The sequence below is a fragment of the Capra hircus genome, chromosome 10 (assembly GCF_001704415.2).
Source record: "Capra hircus breed San Clemente chromosome 10, ASM170441v1, whole genome shotgun sequence".
NCBI classification, from domain to species: domain Eukaryota; kingdom Metazoa; phylum Chordata; class Mammalia; order Artiodactyla; family Bovidae; genus Capra; species Capra hircus.
This window is the reverse complement of record NC_030817.1, coordinates 99589133-99611801: the sequence shown is the minus strand read 5'-3', so window position 1 is coordinate 99611801 and position 22669 is coordinate 99589133. Positions and strand designations below refer to the sequence as shown.

General features: G+C 39.5%; 1 protein-coding gene across 8 annotated transcripts in view; it reads left to right on the top strand.

Annotated features, from left to right (window-relative positions):
* Positions 1–22669, top strand: part of EPB41L4A (erythrocyte membrane protein band 4.1 like 4A) — a 284136-nt gene that overhangs the window by 151997 nt on the left and 109470 nt on the right. For all 8 annotated transcript variants that reach the window (XM_018053741.1, XM_018053739.1, XM_018053736.1 and 5 more), the window contains 4 exons: positions 2478–2556; positions 16683–16780; positions 17957–18077; positions 20519–20606. In XM_018053741.1, coding sequence (XP_017909230.1) covers positions 2478–2556; positions 16683–16780; positions 17957–18077; positions 20519–20606 — 386 coding nt within the window. The remainder of the gene's footprint in view (positions 1–2477; positions 2557–16682; positions 16781–17956; positions 18078–20518; positions 20607–22669) is intronic.

The following is a 22669-nucleotide window of genomic DNA, read 5'->3' as shown; positions in this document are numbered from 1 at the left end:
CAGTTTGTTGTGATCCACTCAGTCAAAGGCTTTGGCATAGTCAATAAAGCAGAAGTAGATGTTTTTCTGGTACTCTCTTGCTTTTTCCATGATCCAGCAGATGTTGGCAATTTGATCTCTGATTCCTCTGCCTTTTCTAAAACCGCTTGAACATCAGGAAGTTCACGGTTCTTGTATTGCTGAAGCCTGGCTTGGAGAATTTTGAGCATTACTTTATAAGCATGTGAGATGAGTGCAATTGTGCAGTAGTTTGAGCATTCTTTGGCATTGCCGAGGCTATTAAAGGCCTTGAAATCAGTCTTCACAAAGGGTAGATTAGAGGATTCCCAGTTTCTGGCTTCTATTTTGCTAGAGTGAAACATTATTAACTTACTTTACATAAATGATTTCTTAAAGATAGACCTGGAAAGACATAGATCAAGATAATAATCTAGGAATTTACTTCATTGGCACCTGATTTTTATAGTCAGCTTTAGATTAAGAAGCTGAAAAATACCTGGGCAGACATATCCTTGCTCCAGAATTTCCATTTCTTTAGCCTTCAGTTGATGTACAAAACAGTGATGTGTGTATGAATTATTTAACCTTACTCTGAAGTTGTATGATTTTTTTTCCTGAGAGCCTGTATGCAATAGTTGGCAGCAAGCACTAAACTCTCGGTGTTAGCAAATGTGGGTCTCACTTTTGGGATCTTGGGTGAGTTGCTTTACCTCCTTGGAGCTTTTCCTGCCTTACACATGTTACCAGATGCTTGCTGGGAATCACATGTTAAGGAAACATTTTTGAACATTATCAGATACAATCAAATAGTAACTTGTGTATTTGGACATAAGACATTTTATATGTAAGTGGATAAAGAAGGGCTGATTTTGGCAAAAAGTCCTTAGAGAAAATTAGTTCAAACTGAATGTTTTTAACTATATGTTTTTCAAACTTCTGCTTAACTGCTTATCACCAAACACATTTGTACTGACTAGGCTTGGCATGGCAACCCGCTCCAGCGTTCTTGCCTGGAGAGTCCCAGGGATGGGGGAGCCTGGTGGGCTGCCGTCTATGGGGTCGCACAGAGTCGGACACTACTGAAGCGACTTAGCAGCAGCAGGCTTGGTCAATAGTGTGGAATCTGTCATGTTCTGGGGAATAAAAGCAGCTCTGTAGTCTGGACAAGGCCTTCTTCCCTTTGAACACCATGTCAGCAGCATCTGTGCTCCTCACATCCCCAGATAGGTGAACCCTTGTGGCCCTGTACGCACAGGCAGACCCACCTACTTAGTAACACAGAGTTTGATTGCCACAGATTAGCGGAGGATGGACTTCCTACTCTTCTGAATATTTAATAATCGGTGCCTCCTTGATATCTGTGTTCAGGGGTGAAGTTATATTTGTCAGAAATAAAAACACAGTGATTAAGTAAACATAGAAATTGAACATATGGAATCAACTCTAGGGATAAATTATAACAAAATTTCTTTTAAAATTTAGTTTTTCAAGAAGCTCCAGCATAACGAGGGCCTTATACAGGAAAGCGTAGGCTAGGGGAGAGAGGGAGGACCCTAGTGTTGGTTGCCTTGTGTGTGCCATAGCATATGTGTCATAATAATAATAAATAATAACATCACTTATATATCATAAATGTATTATGACTTTGTTACCTGTTGTTCTATGTAACTTCCTCTCCCTAGCTTTTAATTTGTAACTTTATTTACTTAGTTAAAAATGAAAATAGACTGTATGTCTGTTATACAGTATCAGAGACTGCTCAGTTAAACAGTTGCATAGTACCATGTATATGTCCTGTGGTTGACTTAAATAGTCTATCTGCGGCTGAGCATTTAAATTGTTTCTAGCTTTTTGCTGATTTTAGTGAGTACTTTTTGCAGTAGTTAGTGGTAGGAGTGCAGTGAATTCGGGGGTGCCTACATCTCTTGGAGATCCTGATTTCATTTCCTTTGGATAAACACCTAGTGGTGGGATTGTTGGCTTACATGGTAGCTCTGATTTTAACTTTCTGAGGAACTTCCGTACTGTTTTCCCTAATGGTTCCATTAATTTATGTCCCGGCCAACAGTGTACAGAGTTCTTGTTTCTTTACACCGTCACCAGCTCTTTTGTCTTTCTGACAATAGCCATTCTTACAGGTGTTCGTTCTTATAGGCATGAAGTAATGTCCTAATGTGGTTTTGATTTGCATTTTCCTGATGATTAGTGATGTGGAATAGCTTTTCACGTATTGAATATCTTTGGGCGTTTGAACGTCGTCTTTGGAAAAATATTTATTTAGTTTTCATATTTTAATTGGGTTATTTGTCTTTTGCTATTGAGTTGTGTGACTTCCTTATATATTTTGTATTAACCCCTTATCCAGTATGTGGTTTGCAAATATTTTTGATGAGTGTAATTTTTAATAGTTGTGTTATACTACACTACTACTTTGGCAAATTTATAATGTGAAATTTAATTTTTATTTCTTATTTTAGCTGGACCTCCATATACTTTGTATTTTGGTATTAAATTCTATGCCGAAGATCCATGTAAACTTAAAGAAGAAATAACCAGGTATAGTACTGACTTTGCTTTTGATCAGTACGTGTATGGCATATACAAAAGGCTTTATTTAAAACAAATTGGAGTCAAATGTTGGGATGGTGTCTGCATGTGTTTTGTAAGCATTTCCTGTGAGTTAAATTTAAACTCGCATTGGATGAGGCAGTTCAGCGTCTGATGATAGATGTGCTTGAACAATGACATGGATTGGGTGACGTGATAATAGATTCTGCATCTGCTGTGATGGGATACTTATGTATCGTTACTGTGAAGGATACAGTCAGCCTTTGTAGTCATGTAAAAGTAGCCATATGAGTATGTAAATGGAAGATATAAATATATCTTAAAATTTATTGAAGTATAGTTGAATAACAGTGTTGCATTATTTTCTGCTGTACAGCAAAGTCGATTCAGTTATTGCTGTTGCTCACTCAGTCGTGTTTGATGCTTTTTGGCCTCATGGGCTATAGCCCACCAGGCTCCTCTGTCCATGGGATTTCCCAGGCAAGAATACGGGGGTGGGGGTGGGGGGTGCCATTTTTTCCTCCGGGGTATCTCCCGACCCAGGGATTGAACATCTCTTATGTTCCTGCACTGGAAAGCTGGTTATTTACCAGCTATGTATCACTAGCGTCACCCGGGAAGCCATGATTCAATTATACATATATGTTTATATTCTTTTTCGTATTCTTTTCCACATGGTTTACTGCAGGCTGTTGAATATAGCTCTCTGTGCTATCCCTGTGTGCTAAGCAATGAGTAGGGCCTTACTGTTTATCCGTACTATAATATACATAATAGTTTGCGTCTACTAATCCCAAAACCCCTCTCTGCCCTTCTTCCTCCTTGGCAACCACAAGCCTGTTTTCTGTGTCTGTTTCTGTTTTGTTTTAAATTCATTTATGTAGGGACGATATTTTGATGCTGAGCTTGCATATGTAAATATAAACTTGAAGAGCTACTTAGTTCTCTTTAATTGTTGTAGCTTAAATATTATCTGTTCAGTGATTTCATTCATCTCTATGGAAAATGAAAAGATAATTGCTTTTAGTATTAAGGGAGAGAGAAACCCCGGTATTTTATAATGTATTACTTCACCTTCATCATTGACTATCTTATTTCAGTTAAGGCAAACTTTCTGATTGGTATTGATTATATTGTTAAAACAGTGCATGCCAACATTTGCAAGTGGCTTATAAAGAGCAGAGAACAGCATCCTGTTCTCACTTCTTCCGCTAATGACCTGCCTACGTGTATTTGTGTGTGCGCAGTCATTTCAGTTGAGTCTGACCCTTTCTGACCTCGTGGACTGGAGCCCGCCAGATTTCTCTGTCCATGGGATTTTCCAGGCAAGAATTCTGGAGTGGGTTGCTGTGCCCTCCTCCAGGGGATCTTCCTGACACAGGACTCAAACTCGCATCTCCTGCCTTGTAGGCGAATTCTTTACCCACTGGGCCACCTGGGAAGCCTGACCTGCCTACATGTGGTACAAAAACAGAAGCATTTCCCTAACTGACCTTTAAATGGTCAGTTTTCCTAGTGAACCCATCCAGGGCTTGAGTAGAACCCAATGCGTCATTCAAAGAACTGGAAATCATACCTTTGGTTATGAAGACAGTCTGTGGTTCTGTTTTTGTTCCGTCCTTTTATCTTCTTCCTTAGAAGTCTTATTCCTTTGACTTCCTTTTGTCTTGATTTGTCTCACTCTCACAGAAAAGAGAGAAGGTCAGCTATGGGACCTCTGCTATTCTGCTCTGAAGTATTGTAATTAGGCCTCGTTTGTAGAACTGTGCTGACATCTGCTTTCCAGTCTTGCATCGCTACATTGTTAGTGAGCGCTTGGAAAGGCAGGACTGCGTCTAGGCTTTTTCTGAGCAAACCTCTATGGGGGAAGCAACATGTGCTGGAGAAAGGTTCAGCTGAGGGTCCTATTTACACTAGAGTTTCATGAACAGTCTCTGCAGTCAAGACTGATTCTAGTTGAGGTTTCTGGGGAACCTGAGTCCAAGTGATATAGAAGCAGATTTGTATCTGTTAAGTGATCGGGGATTACAGGGCACAACATTTTATGAAAATACAAAGGAAGTTCTTCATTTTGATGTTATCAGTAACTTCTCTGTGACTCCGTTTCCTCACTTATAATATTGGAACTGGACCTGTCTCATGCTTCCTGGTGACTCAGAAGTAAAGAATCGGCCTGCCAGTGCAGCAGACTTGTGCTCAGTCCCTGGGTGGGGAAGATCCCCTGGAGGAGGAAGTGGCAACCCACTCCAATATTCTTGTCTGGCAAATCCCATGAACGGAGGAGCCTGGTGGGCTAAGGTCCATGGGGTCGCAAGACTTCGCCATGACATAGCATCTAAACCACACCTCCACCACCTGTCTTGTGAGGTTTTTATAAGCGTTAAATGGAATAATGTATGTGAAGCTCTTTTAAGTTGGTTGTATTGGCTCACAGTTCAGTGGGTAATAAATGCTAGCACTACTATTTTCTTCTCTCTTTTCTCTGACAGTTCAGTTGCTTACATCTTAAGTGAGGGTTAGAGTCCAAAAGAGTGCTTGATTTAGTGTTAAGGGAGAAAAAGAGTAGTGTTTTCTAATAATGCATTCAGTTCAGTTCAGTTCAGTTCAGTTGCTCAATCGTGTCCAACTCTTGTGACCCCATGAATCGCAGCATGCCAGGCCTCCCTGTCCATCATCAACTCCTGGAGTTCACTCAAACTCATGTCCATCGAGTCAGTGATGCCATCCAGCCATCTCTTCCTCTGTCGTCCCCTTCTCCTCCTGCCCCCAGTCCCTCCCTTTTCCAGTGAGTTAACTCTTCGCATGAGGTGGCCAAAGTACTGGAGTTTCAGCTTTAGCATCATTCCTTCCAAAGAACACCCAGAGCTGTTCACCAAATACTGATGATGCATAGAAATTTCCTTGCAGAATCTTCTAATGGCTTATTAGCAGAATACATGGATTTGTTTGTAATGTACAACCCCACAATATATTGAATGAAACCTTTTTTCTTTCAAGTTTTAGACCAGATCATGTAATAACCCGATGATATAGTTAGCTTACAGTTAGTGGCCATGATCTATGATAATTTGCTTTTATTGTGCAAAAACATACAGTCAAATTTACGTAAGTTAAATATGCATTTAATGTGCTACTATTATATACTCTTGTTGTTTAGTTACTAAGTCATGTCTGACTATTTGTGACCCTATGGACTGCGGCCCACCAGGCTCCTCTGTCCGTGGGATTCTCCAGGCAAGAATACTGGAATAGGTTGCCGTTTCCTTCTCCTCTTAGTATATCCTAAAGATAAAATCACTGATTTGCATGAATATGCTAACTTAAATGGTTAGGCATAATAGACCTTAAAAAGGGAGTCAATTACACAAGATAATTTTTGCAAAGGCAGAAAGGAAACCAAAAGACAAAATCCTCCAAAATAAAAGCATACTTCCATTTGCATTTTCACCTTGAATCTTTATCTTGCTTCAGTTCTTTGGAAAATTGTTTCAGCCTATTCTGTATTGGCTCTTAGGTTTTTAAATCTTTATTTCCTCACTTTTTCTCTTCTGTTTCTTTTTTTAAAAATTAAATTTAATTTTTAAAACTGGAAGTGTAGTTGATTTACAGTGTTTCAGGTGTATGGCGAAGTGGTTCATTTATGCATACATAATACAAATGTGTATATATGTAATTCTTTTTCAGACTCTTTTCTGTTATAGATTATTACAAGATACTGAACATATTTCCCTATGCTATACAGTAGGTCTTTGTTGTTTATCTATCTTGTATATATACTTTGCAATTTGTATATAAAAAATAGCTATAGTAAACACACTTTTACTTATTCTTTATATATATAGATCTTTTGAAAATCACACAATGTCATACATATTGTTACAGACCTCTTTCACCATCTAACCCATTTGTTATACTCCTCCCCTTGTGGATAGCTATCCAGGTTGTTTCATTTTAAAATTATAGGTAGTGCTGCATTAAGTACATAAATGATCATATTAGATGAAGGACATTGTATTTAGGGATAAATTTTTTTTTTAGGTGAGTGAGATACATTAAAAAATAAGATTCCAGACTATGAAAAATATAAGTTAATAGAATTGCTTCAACTCGGAGTACCTACTGTTTGCACTAAAATGTTTTCTGATAGTAAATGAAGTTGGGGGCTTCTGAGGTCATATGTCCTACACTCCATTTTTATAAAAAGTTCCTGAAATGTCAGCCAGCTTCTTCTTAAACATTTTTAAGAGAGGAGACCTTACTGCCTCACAAAGCAGTAGGAAGTTCAATAAGAACTAAAAGATCTCTCGAACCTCTGTCCTCAGCACTAGGTATTCTTTCTAGCTTTATGCAAATAGATCTTTGTCTTTTTCAGTTCTTTAAATACTTCGTGTCCTCGTGGGATCTGTTAAACTTATTTTCAATTCTGATTCAATAACAAACTTCCATGTATTATATATCATTGATAGCTCGGTATTTTCTGCAGATTTTATCAGCATAATACACATATTTGTTAAGGCAGGCTGTGGGGTCAGGTTGGGCTTTGCAGCCTTACTCTGCCATTCACTGGTTGTGTTAACTTGAGAAGACTGCATAACCTTTTTTAAAGTCTCAGTTTTCTCATCTGTAAAATGGCATTATTGTATTTCTTCAAAAAGAGGACAGGAAGAATATATTAGATATTACAAGCAAACTTGGGTGTGTGTGTGTGTTCACTCACTCAACTGTGTCTGACTCTTTGTGACCCCATGGACTATATGAACTGTGGTGATGGAGAAGACTCTCGAGATTCCCTTGGACTGCAAGGAGATCCAACCAGTCCATCCTAAAGGAAATCAGTCCTGAATATTCATTGGAAGGACTGATGCTGAAGCTGAAACTCCAATACTTTGGCCACCTCATGTGAAGAACTGACTCATTTGAAAAGACCCTGATGCTGGGAAAGGTTGAAGGCAGGAGGAGAAGGGGACGACAGAGGGTGAGATGGTTGGATGGCATCACTGACTCAATGGGCATGAGTTTTTGAGTAATCTCTGGGAGTTTGTGATGGACAGGGAGGCCTGGCGTGCTGCAGTCCATGGGGTCGCAAAGAGTTGGATATGACTGAGTGACTGACCTGAGCTGAACTGATTCCAGGGGATTTTCCTGACCTAGTGATTGAACCCAGGTCTTCTGAGTCACCTACTTTAGTAGGTAGATTCTTTTACCACCATGCCACCTGTGTAAAAATGTAACTGTTCAGTAGATGGTAAGGGTAGATAAAATGAATTATCTTATGTGTTTAAATTACTGATTAAAAATTAGGGAAGAGGGCTTCCCTGTGGTACAGTGAATAAGAATCTGCCCGCCAGTGCAGGGAACAAAGATTCCATTCCTGGTCTGGGAAGATCCCATTAGTGGCAAGGCAGCTAAGCCCGTGCACCACAGCTGCAGAGCCCGCATGCAGCTAGGGCCCTTGAGCCACCACCACTGAGCTCACCTGCCTAGAGCCTGTGCTCAGCAGCAAGAGAAGCCATCGCAATAGAAACCCTCACTCTGGAACCAAGAGTAGCTCCTACTTGCTGGGATGAGGGGAAGCCCGCACACAGCAATGAAGACCCAGAGCACCGCTCCCCACCCCCCCCACCCCCGCCCCCCACACATACAGATTAGGGAGGAAAAGACTGGCTTGGAGCCCTGAAGATAGGTCTTCCAGGTTAAGTCAATCCATTAATCAGAACATCCTACCACTATCCTCTAGCCTGCATTTCTTGAATTTGTACATAAAGACAGAATTTACTCACTGACTCCCTTCCCATTGAATAATATGTGGAGCATTGTTGTCCATTGCACTGAGGACCAATGAAATTTAGTAGTGACCAAGAGAGAGCTGTGGTTTCAGTCATCTGGCGAGAAAGGACAGAGAATGAGTGAGTAAAGGAGTCTGCCTGTTGCTTTGCTACAAACCTTGTGGCTTCCCCCTGTGGCTCAGTGGTAAGAATCCACCTTCAATGCAGGAGACTCAGGAGATGTGGGTTTGATCCCTGGTTGGGGAAGATCCCTTGGAGAAGGAAATCTCAACCCACTCTGGTATTCTTAACTGGAAAATCCCACTGACAGACTAGCCTGGTGGATTATAGTCCATAGGGTCACAAAGAGTCAGGACACGACTGAGACACTGATCTTGTTGCCATTGAAATTTTAACTCTTCCTAAAAAGAGTGTCATGTTAGCTCCAAATAACTTGTTCATGATGAATAACTTCTAAAAATAAGCATTTGTTTTTTAATATTTTATTGTACTTTGTTAGAGATTGACATTCGGAGAAGGCAATGGCACCCCACTCCAGAACTCTTGCCTGGAAAATCCCATGGACGAGGAGCCTGGTAGGCCACAGTCCGTGGGGTCACAAAGAATTGGATACAACTGAGCGACTTCACTTTCACTTTTCACTTTCATGCATTGGAGAAGGAAATGGCAACCCATTCCAGTGTTCTTGCCTGGAGAATCCCAGGGATGGGGGATCCTGGTGGGCTGAGGTCTATGGGGTCACACAGAGCCAGACACGACTGAAGCAACTTAGCAACAGAACTTAGCAGCAGCAGCAGAGATTGACATTAAGCTTGTCAGTTTATTATTATTATCATATCTGGTAATTGATATTCTTCTCTTTGTGAAGGCTAGTGTGTTTTAGCTTCTTTAGGGTTGAGTGACCTTCAGTTAAACATTCACTTCCGGGGTCCCTGTCTCCTTCTAAGTGAAGATAATGATCCTCAACACATTAGATTTGAGGTTTGGATCGCATTCCAGTATGGATGCAGAAGAAATTTGTGACCTTTAAAACAGTGTCAGACTTTATTTTTGGGGGCTCGAAAATCACTGCAGATGGTGACTGCAGCCATGAAATTAAAAGACGCTTACTCCTTGGAAGAAAAGTTATGACCAACCTAGATAGCATATTCAAAAGCAGAGACATTACTTTGCCGACTAAGGTCCGTCTAGTCAAGGCTATGGTTTTCCCCGTGGTCATGTATGGGTATGAGAGTTGGACTGTGAAGAAAGCTGAGTGCTGAAGAATTGATGCTTTTGAACTGTGGTGTTGGAGAAGACTCTTGAGAGTCCTTGGACTGCAAGGAGATCCAACCAATCCATTCTGAAGATCAACCCTGGGATTTCTTTGGAAGGAATGATGCTAAAGCTGAAACTCCAGTAGTTTGGCCACCTCATGTGAAGCGTTGACTCACTGGAAAAGACTCTGATGCTGGGAGGGATTAGGGGCAGGAGGAGAAGGGGATGACAGAGGATGAGATGGCTGGATGGCATCATGGACTTGATGGACATGAGTCTGAGTGAACTCCGGGAGTTGGTGATGAACAGGGAGGCCTGGCGTGCTGCGATTCATGGGGTCTCAAGGAGTCAGACAGGACTGAGCGACTGAACTGAACTGAAATATAAGGTGATATTACAACTCTTTGCTCTTGTATTTTTATCATCAGTTTTAAGCTGCAGAAATGTTATTCCCAGTCTTTGCCATACTCCCTTGATAGTCAGTGGGCATGTCTCCTGTTTTTCTTTTTCTTAAGCCATGCATGCTGTTTCCCCCTCCGCCCTCATGTTTACTATTATGTTATTATTTGAACCTGCCCCTCTGTCCAGCACATTGTTTTATACAAATGAGTAGGCTTCTCTGTTGGATTCAGTGGACAGTCCTCCTGTGCAGGCAGGCAAACCTCTTCTCTCAGGTTTCTTCATGTCACGTTTAGCTGGCACCAGAAATCAGGCTTGTACTTGTCCCCACATCTTTCAGTTTACTCAGCAGGGTCTTCAGTCATGGGAAGGTCTGCTTCAAGCTGCATTGGTATTCTTCAAGCTTACTTTTGGTTGTCTTTGGCCCCAGAAATCTCAGAACCTCCTGTTTGGACTCCTGAAAGAATGGTTTCTTTCTGCCTCTTCTTTAAGCACGTCTCCTTTGCCTGTTCTTCTCATCCCTGACACTTGCTGAATCACTGATGGTCCTTAGCAGCTTGTACATGCGGGGTGTCAAGTCAGCCCTTTTCTGTGAACATCACAGAAACAGAAAACGGCGATGCCAATATTTCAAGTCCTTCTCTGTGTTGTACTGGTTGTACTCTTGTCATGAGGGAGGTTGGGGTGAAAGATGGAGGGCCCCCCTCTTCTGGGGCTCTTAATCTCACCGGGGTGACAGTGCGTATACACTAGTGAAGTGAAGTCGCTCAGTTGGGTCCGACTCTCTGCAACCCCATGGACTGTAGCCTACCAGTCTCCTCAGTCCATGGAAGTTTCAAGGCAAGAGTGCTGGAGTGGGGTGTCATTTCCTTCTCCATATACACTAGTACAGTGATTTATATTAAAAGATAACAAGTAACTGCTTTATGCAGACACTGCTTTGTATCAGAATATGTTCTGGATCAGCATTTTTTTTCCAGTAAGGGTATAATATAACTCGGGTCATCATATAATTTGCTGTTCAAACCCTAACACTTGGAGCATGATGAGAAAAGTTCTTAATAGTGGAGAATGTATAACAGGCTTAAGCTAAAACTGTCCTAGGCAAAATGGGATTTATCTGGTTAAAACCAGAGATAAAGAAGGACTCAAGCATCTAATCATAGCCTTAATTCAAATGATGTAGAAGGGAAGACCTAGCAACTCTAAATCTGTAATTTAAATAAAGTAAAGTGAAAGAGAAAGTCGGTGTCTGACTCTTTGTGACCCCATGGACTATACATACAGTCCATGGAATTCTCCAGGCCAGAATACTGGAGTGGGTAGCCTTTTTCTTCTCCAGTGGATCTTCCAAACCCCAGGGATCAAACCCAGGTCTCCTGCATTGCAGGCAGATACTTTAAATAAATAAAATATTATATTGTACACTAAGTTTCATAAATGGACAAAATTAGTTATGTATATAAAAATAAGCCTTGAGATAAGATAAAGTGTTTAACATATAAAAATATGATTTTGCTGTATTAGAGGTTTCTCTTGTAAAAAACTAATGTGATGCTTGCCATGATAGAGATTAATGAAATTATTAGTTAAAAATAGTTTACTTGTCTTCTTTGATTTTAGTGAATTTTAAAAAAGTAAAATGGTTTAAAGATCTCCAGTATCTTTAAAAGACATGCTATCCAGGGAAGTTTGAATAGATGTCCTTTTTTTTTTTCATAAATTTCCCAGAGACAACAAAGGATGCTAGTTTGTCCCCGTTTTCATCCATCTGTCTTTCTGTTCATTCTTATATCCATCAAGTCAACAGGTATTTACTGTGTACTTGCTGTGTGCTGAGCCTGAGATACTAGAAATATAGTCATCGGTGGGATCTGGTTTCTTCTCCTTTTTACCTGCTTGTTTTTCTCTCTGTTCAAGCTCTTTGTTTTCTCATCTCTTTGGTTCTCTTTCCATTTCTCTCTGAAGCAAAGTCTATAGAGTGAGGCCCCTAAATTTATTTGGCAAAAGATTTTTATTGTTCAATCAAATGTTGTAAAAGTCTTAGTAGAGCAAGACAAATATGCATCTATGACCCATTTACTAAAAAAAAAAAAAAAAAAAAAAAAAAAAATACCACACCTCGGGAAAAGAGATTCCAAGTTAGCAATTGAGGAAATGAGTGAAGCTAACACAAGTTTCCAGTAATCTGTAGTAATTCTGGTTAAATATCTCTATATTTTTGCATTTCAGTTCTGCTAATGTTACTTTACTCTGATTTTCTCCTCTTTAAGAGGAACCCAGATGATTATAACAAAGTGGATTTGATGCCTAAGATGAGCATTCAGGGAATGGAAAGTGTTTAAGTAGGGCTGGAAAAGTGATTGCAAGTTAGGGAGTGGGGGTTCAGTTCAGTTCAGTTCAGTTGCTCAGTCGTGTCCAGTCCTTTGTGACCTGATGAATCGCAGCACGCCAGGCCTCCCTGTCCATCACCAACTCCCGGAGTTCACTCAGACTCACGTCCATCGAGTCAGTGATACCATCCAGCGATCTCATCCTCTGTCGTCCCTGCCCCCAGTCCCTCCCAGCATCACAGTCTTTACCAATGAATTAACTCTGCATGAGGTGGCCAAAATACTGGAGTTTCAGCTTTAGCATCATTCCTTCCAAAGAAATCCCAGGGCTGATCTCCTTCAGAATAGACTGGTTGGATCTCCTTGCAGTCCAAGGGACTCTCAAGAGTCTTCTCCAACACCACACTTCAAAAGCATCAATTCTTCAGTGCTCAGCCTTCTTCACAGTCCAACTCTCACATCCATACATGACCACAGGAAAAACCATAGCCTTGACTAGACGGACCTTAGTCGGCAAAGTAATGTCTCTGCTTTTGAATATACTATCTAGGTTGGTCATAACTTTTCTTCCAAGAAGTAAGCGTCTTTTCATTTCATGGCTGCAGTCACCATCTGCAGTGATTTTGGAGCCCCCCAAAATAAAATCTGACACTGTTTCCACTGTTTCCCCACCTATTTCCCATGAAGTGATGGGACCAGATGCCATAATCTTTGTTTTCTGAATGTTGAGCTTAAGCCAACTTTTTCACTTATTGCAAGTTAGGGAGTGGGGGTAGTCATTAGTTAATGGCAAGAGATTTGGCTCAAGAAGTAAGTAAAAGTCTTATAAGCTATCTTAGGGATCTTGAATTTTATCCTGAAGGCTTAGGGAAATCTCTTAAGTTTTGTTTCTTTTGTTTTATTTGTTTTTTTTGTAAATCAAGGGAGTAACATTATCCCATTTACTTCTTGGAAAGGTTGTTACAGAGAGATAAGTATGATTAGTGACAGGGCTGTGAAAGTTTTAGAACTCTCCGGGTTAGTTACCCAGACTAGGAGATGGTGAAACGTATATAGACTCCAAAAAACAGATTTTGTGATTGAACGTGGGTGCCACAGATGACACATTGTTATCGGTTTCCATTTCCTAAGAACTGTGGTGATACTATTGAGCGGTGGGGAAAGTACAGGGTGTTAAGCAGATTTCCACTTAAGCCTGTGGGTACAAATTTGATCAAATCCTTTACAGTTATTCAGTGGAAGTGTGAAATAGATTCAAGGGATTAGATAAACAGAGTGCCTGAAGAACTATGGAGGGAGGTTCATAATATTGTACAGGAGACAGGGATCAAGACCATCCCCAAGAAAAACAAATGCAAAAAGGCAAAATGGTTGTCTGGGGAGGCCTTACAAAGAGCTGTGCAAAGAAGAGAAATGAAAGGCAAAGGAGAAAAGGAAAGATATACCCATCTGAATGCAGTTTCAAAGAATAGCAAGGAGAGATAAGAAAGCCTTCCTCGGTGATCAATGCAAAGAAACAGGAAAACAATAGAATGGGAAAGACTAGAGATCTCTTCAAGAAAATTAGAGATACCAAGGGAACATTTCATGCAAACATGGTCTCAATAGAGGACAGAAATGGTATGGACCTAACAGAAGCAGATATTAAGAAGGGGTGGCAAGAACATAGAAGTACTATACAAAAGGGATCTTCATGACCCAGATAATCATGATAGTGTGATCACTCACCTAGAGCCAGACATCCTGGATTGGGAAGTCAAGTGAGCCTTAGGAAGCATCACTACGAACAAAGCTAGTGGAGGTGATGGAATTCCAACTGAGCTATTTGAAATCCTAGATGATGCCGTAAAAGTGCTGCACTCAATGTATCAGCAAATTTGGAAAACTCAGCAGTGGTCACAGGACTGGAAAAGGTCAGTTTTCATTCCAGTCACAAGGAAAGCAATGCCAAAGAATGCTCGAACTACCGCACAATTGCACTCATCTCACACGCTAGTAAAATAAAGCTCAAAATTCTCCAAACCAGGCTTCAACAATACATGAACCATGAACTGCAGGTATTCAAGCTGGTTTTAGAAAAGGCAGAGGAACCAGAGATCAAATTGCCAACATCTGCTGGATCATTGAAAAAGCAAGAGTTCCAGAAAAACATCTATTTCTGCTTTATTGACTATGCCAAAGCCTTTGACTGTGTGGATCACCACAAACTGTGGAAAATTCTCAAAGAGATGGGAATACCAGACCACCTGACCTGCATTCTGAGAAACCTATATGCAGGTCAAGAAGCAACAGTTAGAACTGGACATGGAACAACAGACTGGTTCCAAATAGGAAAAGGAGTGTGTCAAAGCTGTATATTGTCACCCTGCTTATTTAACTTCTATGCAGAGTACATCATGAGAAATGCTGGACTGGAAGAAGCACAAGCTGGAATCAAGATTGCTGGGAGAAATCTCAATAAACTCATATATGCAGATGACACCACCCTTATGGCAGAAAGTGAAGAGAAACTAAAGAGCCTCTTGATGAAAGTGAAAGAGGAGAGTGAAGAAGTTGGCTTAAAGCTCAACATTCTGAAAATTAAGATCATGGCATCTGGTCCCATCACTTCATGGGAAATAGATGGGGAAACAATGGAAACAGACTTTATTTTGGGGGGCTCCAAAATCACTGCAGATGGTGACTGCAGCCACGAAATTAAGATGCTTGTTCCTTGGAAGAAAAGCTGTGTCCAACCTAGACAGCATATTAAAAAGCAGAGACATTACTTGGCCAACAAAGATCTGTCTAGACAAAGCTATGGTGTTTCCAGTAGTCATGTATGGATGTGAGAGTTGGACTATAAAGAAAGCTGAGCACCGAAGAATTGATGCTTTTGAACTGTGGTGTTGGAGAAGACTCTTGAGGGTCCCTTGGACTGGAAGAAGATCCAACCAATCCATCTTAAAGGAAATCAGTACTGAATATTCATTGGAAGGATGGATGCTGAAGCTGAAACTCCAATACTTTGGCCACCTGATGTGAAGAGCTGACTCATTTGAAAAGACCTTGGTGCTGAGAAAGACTGAAGGCAGGAGGAAAAGGGGATGACAGAGGATGAGATGGTTGGATGGCATCACCGACCCAATGGACATGAGTTTGTGTAATCTCTGGGAGTTGGTGATGGACAGGGAGGCGTGGTGTGCTGCAGTCCATTGGGGTGCAAAGAGTCAGACATGACTGAGCAACTGAATTGAACTTCTCTATATTATCAGAGTAGCATTTAAAATTCTCTCTCTAAAAACTTTATTGTGAGCATTTGGTACAGAAATATGGCAACTGACTTTTATAGTTAATTTCCTGTGCTTTCTCCTTGTCCTTCCCAATGACAGCAGGAATCGCCTTGCAAAGAGAGAGATCACAAAAGACAGCCTAAAGTGAGACAGAGAGAGAGAGAGAGAGAGTGGTGGTGACCGGGGATGGCATTGACTGTTCATTGTATTGTTTCATAAACTTTTCGCATTCGTCACCCACTGGCAGAAAGCCTGAATGGAAGGAGAAGGGGGAAACCGTAGCTTACGATTGCATAGCATCCCGATTTAGAGAGCCTGGAGTCATAATTGCTACTGCGTTGCAGTTCTAGTTCTGCTACATAACTATTTGTGAGATCTTGGACAAATTTTTTTCATCTCTTTGTGTCTGTTAACTTGTTCATCTGCAAATTGGAGGTAAAAATGGTACTAACTCATTTTATAAGTTTTCCGTTACTGTATGTGGCACTGTTATTATAAAAAGTTTTCTTTCAGCAGATGGAATGAGCAAAGCCTCAGGTAACATCTTAATAAATGTGGGGACTGATGGAATTATAATGACCTTTCTGTCCTGTATCCATGATTTTAGACCCTGTAGGGAGCACATGGCTTAATTGAGTGTGTCCTTGTAATATGCTCATTCTAAGGAGAACATGTCACGGTGGCGGCAGCAGTGGCAGTGATGAGAATGGTAAGAATAGCTTGTATGTAACGTCTGTATCCACCTGATGAGGTATGGATACTTCCTGGTCTCACTTTTACCATTGCGGAGCCTGGTTGTTACATGAAATAGCCACTCAAGGCAAACAGCTAGTGAGTCCTGGAGCTGGGATGCAATCCAGCTGGTTGAACGTGAGACCCTTCACTCCTTAGTCACTGCCCTGATTGCCTCTGCAGTGTGTTTAAATAGTCCCTGTTCGCTCAACAGCCCCCTCACGAAAGAGCAAAAATCGGCTTCATTTTCGTTAAAGGCGACAGGTTTCAGGGTCTGAACATTCAAATGACAGTAGTGGAAGAGATCATTAATCTCTCCTCTGTTTTTGTTTTAGGTATCAGTTTTTCTTGCAGGTGAAGCAAGATGTCCTTCAGGGCCGGCTGCCCTGCCCCATTAACACTGCTGCTCAACTGGGAGCCTATGCCATCCAGGGTCGGTTTCACTTAAGCAGACTTGCTTCAGAGGTCTTGAGGAGGATGTTTGAATTTTTCTTTTAAAGCAAGTTTATAAATAAATGACATTTTGCTAAAAAGAAATTGAATTTAGTTAGAATTCCAGTTTTAATCAACATGCCTTCAGAAGAGGTGAAAATGAAGCTGGTTACATATCCCTGATAGGAGGTCCCATGGAGTTTTAGTCATGGGAGTGGCATTGATTCTTGACTCAGTGGAGAGTCTGAAAATCTGTTCTGTTCTACATTCTGCCTAAGTTGATCGATCCCTCGTAGCTGCTGGGTCTCAGAGATCCCATTGATTCCAAGTGGCTGCTGTGAAGACTCCACGTGGGCAGATGCCATCACCAGTTTAATTTGTTGCCTGCAGTCAACACCCCTTGTCCATTAGCTCTTGGCCTCAGTATGGCCACCATATTGAGGGAGCAGCTCTAGGTGGCACTGTCTTTTTGGAGGCTGAATCTGAGGCTGTCTTGTATTTATAATTACTGAGCCCCTTCAAGGAATCAAGCTAGGTATGGGGTGATGAGACAGAATGTTCCTTGCCTGTGTAGTTCTCACAGACCAGAGATAGTCTAGAAAAAATATTCCCAGAAAAATGCTGTGTAAATGAACTGGGGAACTGTGTTGGGCTTGGAAGCTGGATTAATGTAGGAAGAATTTTTATAAGCATAACATAGTGAATTCTCTGGTTTCATTTTGTTCTTTGTGTAAACTGTAATGGGGTTATATGCAACATCGTATTATATTTCCATGACCATTATTTGGGGTTCAAATATGTTTTGAACCACATGCTTTATCTCTTGGTGTCCTTGTCAGAGAGAGGATCTAGCTGTTTTTCACCTCAGGCATTTCGATTATATGTGCTTTAAATTCTATTTACATTGTACTTCATATAAACTGCTAAGAATAAATTAAATGAAAATGATAGTTATAGTCTCACAGAAAGCAAAAATGTTATGTTTTTTAGATAAGATTTTGTTGACCTCTATATATGCTCATCAGAGTTGTTTTAAACTAAAATTAGTTACCTTATATAAATTTATTGATAAAGCATTTGAAGAAAATATTTAAGCATGATAGGAATACTTTTATTCCTGTATTTTCAGGTAGATTATCCTAAAATGGAAAAAAGTGACATTTTCTTTGTGTTTTAGCTGAACTTGGAGATTATGATCCATATAAACATACTGCAGGCTATGTGTCAGAGTACCGATTTGTTCCTGATCAAAAGGAAGAACTTGAAGAAGCTATAGAAAGGATTCATAAGACTCTAATGTAAGAAGCCCGTTTTATGAACGCTAATCAGCATGTTGTACATTAGAGCCTCAGAACTTCATTTTATAACTGGACATTTATATTCTTTGACCAACATGTCTCTGTTTCACATACACACACCCCTCCCCTCCCCCACCCTCTGGTAACCACCATTCTAGTCTCTGTTTTTATGAGGTCTCCTTTTTTAATTCCACATACAGGTGATATATTATACAGTATTTGTCTTCATCTGTCTTATGTCACTTAGCATTATGCCCTCACATTGTATTTATATACTTGAAAATTGCTAAGAGAGTAGATCTTAAATGTTAGCACAACAAAAATGATAGCCATGCTATGGTGGTGATCATTACGCAATGTGTATTTAAATGTGTCAAATCAATATCTCATACACCTTGAACTTACATAATGTTATATGTCAATTATATCTCAATAAGGCTGGAGAAAAAAAGAATCCCACTTTACATCGCATCAGCGATCATCTTATGCTATTGACAGGCATAAGAAAAGAAAAGTTTCTTATTCTATGTCTTGAACATTTTTCTTTTTAAAGGTTTGGTGTTATTTTTTTTATTTTTTACTGCTTATAACACTAAAATGCTCATAGGAAACCCAGACAATTTAAAAAGGAAAAAAATAAGTGTAAAAAAGTAAATCCTAATACTTAAAGTAAGTATATTTTTAGTCAGTGGCCTTTCAGATCCCTCTCTATGCATAATTTATTTTGTATGAAAATTTATTTTAAATATCGAAGGTTTATTTTATGTATGTATGAAATGAAATATATAAATGTATTTATGTATGTATGAAATACATAAATGAAATCATTCTGTACATACTCTATTTTACAATTTTATGTTTTTTTTCAGTCACCAGTACCTCGTGAAATTAATTTTTTTAAACTATGAATGCATTTTATAACCACAAAAGCCTTAACGTATTCTGGATTTGATCTGTCTTAAGTATGCAAATTCACAGTTACAAGCAAATCCTTATTCAGTCTTTAGCAATGAATCTGGAGATCATGACACCAGTGTGGCTTTTCAAAGGGTATTATATTAACACCACATGCACTTCAGAGAAATATACACACTCTACAAGTAGGATTTTCAATTAAGACCTGCAGCATTGAAGTTATAATTTAATTATAGTTATTTTGTTAAATTTCCTGTACTGATTAACTTTGCCTTTATTGCCTCTCATGTAACTTTCCCTCTTAAATTTGCTTGGTTTCAGATCTACCATACTTAAGAGAAAAAAATGTAGAATTAATCTGGTCAACAAAAAAATGTTTGCCTAAAGGATTTGTTTCAATGAGTAGCAGCAGAAATTGCAATCAGACAAACCGGGCTCTCCACCTTGTATTCTAGCCTTATTCTAGAGTCCTGCATTATAAGGTTTCACTGAAATGAGTGCTGAAAGAAGGCCTGTTACAAAATTATGGAGGGCAGTGTATTTGGCACATTCTGAGAATACTAATTGTGCTAGGAGTTCTCAAGTACAATTATGTTTTGAAATCATCAAGGAACTTTGGCAAAGCACCTTGTCTGTTTTATGTGATGGCACTGACAGCATGGTGGTTACTTTTAAGAGGCTAAAGCTCAATCACTATTTGGTAGCTTTTTTGTGTCTAATTTGTGGTAAACATTCTTCATAGATTTCAAAAGTATTACATTGCTGGGTTTTCCAGAGTACCATGGCTAAAACATGGGATTGCCTTGAAGTAGTATTTTTTAATATTAAAAAACTCCTTTTGTTAACCATTAAAAATCTCTCTCTTTCTCACTCTCTCTCTCTCTCTGACGCACATACACACGCAGAGTTCCACTTCTCTGTGGAGATTATTGGCAGATGCTTATCCTCGTTAGGAATGAATGCTGTTTTCTGTATATTATCACTGATGAAGAGTTGGGGAAGACTTTAAGAAAAGTGACAAGCATTTTGTATTAAGAAAGTGACAGATACTTTTGCAGTTTCTGAAGAAGTGCACATGTGCTGTTGAGCCCAGTTGGCTGTTGAGGAGCCCACTCTCTTTCCTCCCACCACAGCTCTCCTCCGTTTACTTCCCAATGGAGAGCTGCTGGAGCATAGAGACATTTTACTCTTTGCAAAGGGGTGTGCTTTTTAATTTGAGTGCTTATATGCTCAATAATCTCTTTGGGGTTTCTGAAACTGAGACTTTTTAATATGTGTGGAGCTATTGGAATTGGCTATAATGAGCAAAACTAGATTTGGTAAATGAAACTTACAAGTATCACCTCAGAATATAAAATTTTGTCACCAGGAAGGCAGGAAGTTTCTTGAAATATGAAGGCTTAAGTTTGCATTAGCACAAAGGATTATTTATTTTTCCAGTGAATATAGTGAAAATGGTTTATACTCCCTGTGAGCGCAGTAGCTGTAAGTAAAGTACGGCTGTTTTGTTCTTATGCTGCGTGCAGGGGTCAGGCTCCTTCTGAAGCAGAGCTGAATTACTTGAGGACTGCCAAATCCCTGGAGATGTACGGTGTTGACCTCCATCCTGTCTATGTGAGTAACATTTAATTAACACAGAATATTTTAAGCTGATGACATTTTCTTAAAAAGTCACTGAAACTCCCAAAGGAAAGAAGCAGTCCTATTGTTTAGTGAGCAGATGATACTTTTTCATCTGTGTTTTTGAACATAAAGACTCTTTTGCGTCATTTAAATCCTAATGAGTTTTGCATAAAAGTCTGTGATTGTATTTCCGTGTGTAGAAAACAATTAGCTGGCTTGAAAACACAATCTGGATAATAATTCCAGAGGGGTTAGCTAAACATCAAAATGGTTTTAAATTAGTCTATAATTGATATTAGACAGAAAACAGGAAGATTTTCCAAAAATAGAGTTTATGGCTGAAAAGAATTCATAAAATCACCTGCATGGCAAAGTAGACTTTCGGCAACAGTACATGTATAAGTGTTGGTGGGTCTATGTTGTGTGTGCAGGTGTTACCAATATTAGGGTTACTGCCTACTGCAGTATTGCCATTGCATAAGTAGGAACATTGTTGCAGACTTTCCTCAGTGGCTGACGAAAGCTTTCTGAATAGGATCAGTGGACACTGACGCTGAATCTGCACTGAATTTTCTGGATCAGGTCTTCAACTTTGAGACACTTTTCTAAGGTTACCGGTTGGTTCTTCTATGCCCATGAGACTGGAATGTCATTGTCTGTGGTTTTGTGAGTTTTGTTAGCAGTAAACAAATTTGGTTATTTGAGAAAGTGGATCAGATGTTTTATTTACATGAAATGAATTGCTAAAGAGTGTATGTAGATTGAATGCTTGTCAATTGAATTATGGACTCAGAACTCAGTTTTTAAGAAATCCTGATATACTTACTGTAACACAAGCACTAACTGATGTGTTCATTTTGTAATATGTCTTTTGCTCATAAGAGTCTCAGTTCAGTTCAATCGCTCACTTGTGTCCAACGTAAGAGTCTCAGAATTTCCCAAAACAAATCATCTCATATTATTTGTAAAGAAAGAAAATTACATATTTGGTAGAAGTAGTTGTTCCCTGATAAATTATAATCTAATATCATTAAACCATTAAATGCTCCATCCTAGTGTCCTTTAAAACTACTTATAAAACTTTGTGGAATAGTGCTCTTTTTCTCTTCTTGACACATTAATCTTGTTAGATTTTCAGTTTTTTAAAAAGTATATTTTATAGGAAATGTATAAAGAGGGTCTTCTGTAAAATACCTCTATGTTTATGTAATGTTTATCCTAATTCAAAAAATGCGTTTTTTGTGGGAGGTGGAAATTTATGCCAAATTAATCAGATTCATTAGTATCTTCCATACTTTGCATTAAAATTGAATTTTTAGAACTAAAAATAGGCTACAGCTGATTTTCTTTGAAAATATTTTTATCTTATGTTCCTTGGGAATTTGGCTTTGCAGGCTGTTATTTGACCTTAGAATAGAAAAAAAAAAAAAAGAATACAAACTCAGTTTCCTGTTTGGTATGCACTCTGTGACATTTTCAATCCAGAATCCCATTTTCTTAATTGGGATTTGTTATTGTCCAGAAATGAAAGGTTTCTAGTCTTTACCAGAAGAGATCATATTTTACGAGTTTTGAGCAGTCTTAAGGCACAAATGAAAATAGAAAGGTGTATGCTGGAGACCTCAGAAAATCATGCAGGTGGCTGACTGAGGATTCTGGGGAGGATGGTGGTGAACCAGGCCTCGTGATTGTCCATATCGGAGAGTAAGATAAGTGATCTTGAAAAGGGCCCTTGAGGGCAGCCAGTGGTTGTCAGTTCTTGGCTGCTCAGGAGAATCACCTGGAACATTTATGTGTTTTTGTTACCTGGATTCCATCATTGCAGATTCCCATTTAACCTGTTTTGATGGTACCCAGGAAAGAGTATTTTAAGGTCCATGGGGGATTCTAGTTAATATGCAGCTAGGGTCGAACACGACTATAGAAGCAACATGGAGTGAGTCAGTCAGTGGCCTGATTGGTAGGTGGTCCAGGTTCTTTTAATGAACTGAGGTGACCAGTTAGAATACACTAAGAACAGTTTTCTTAGAAACTTCGGGAAAAAATGAGCAGCA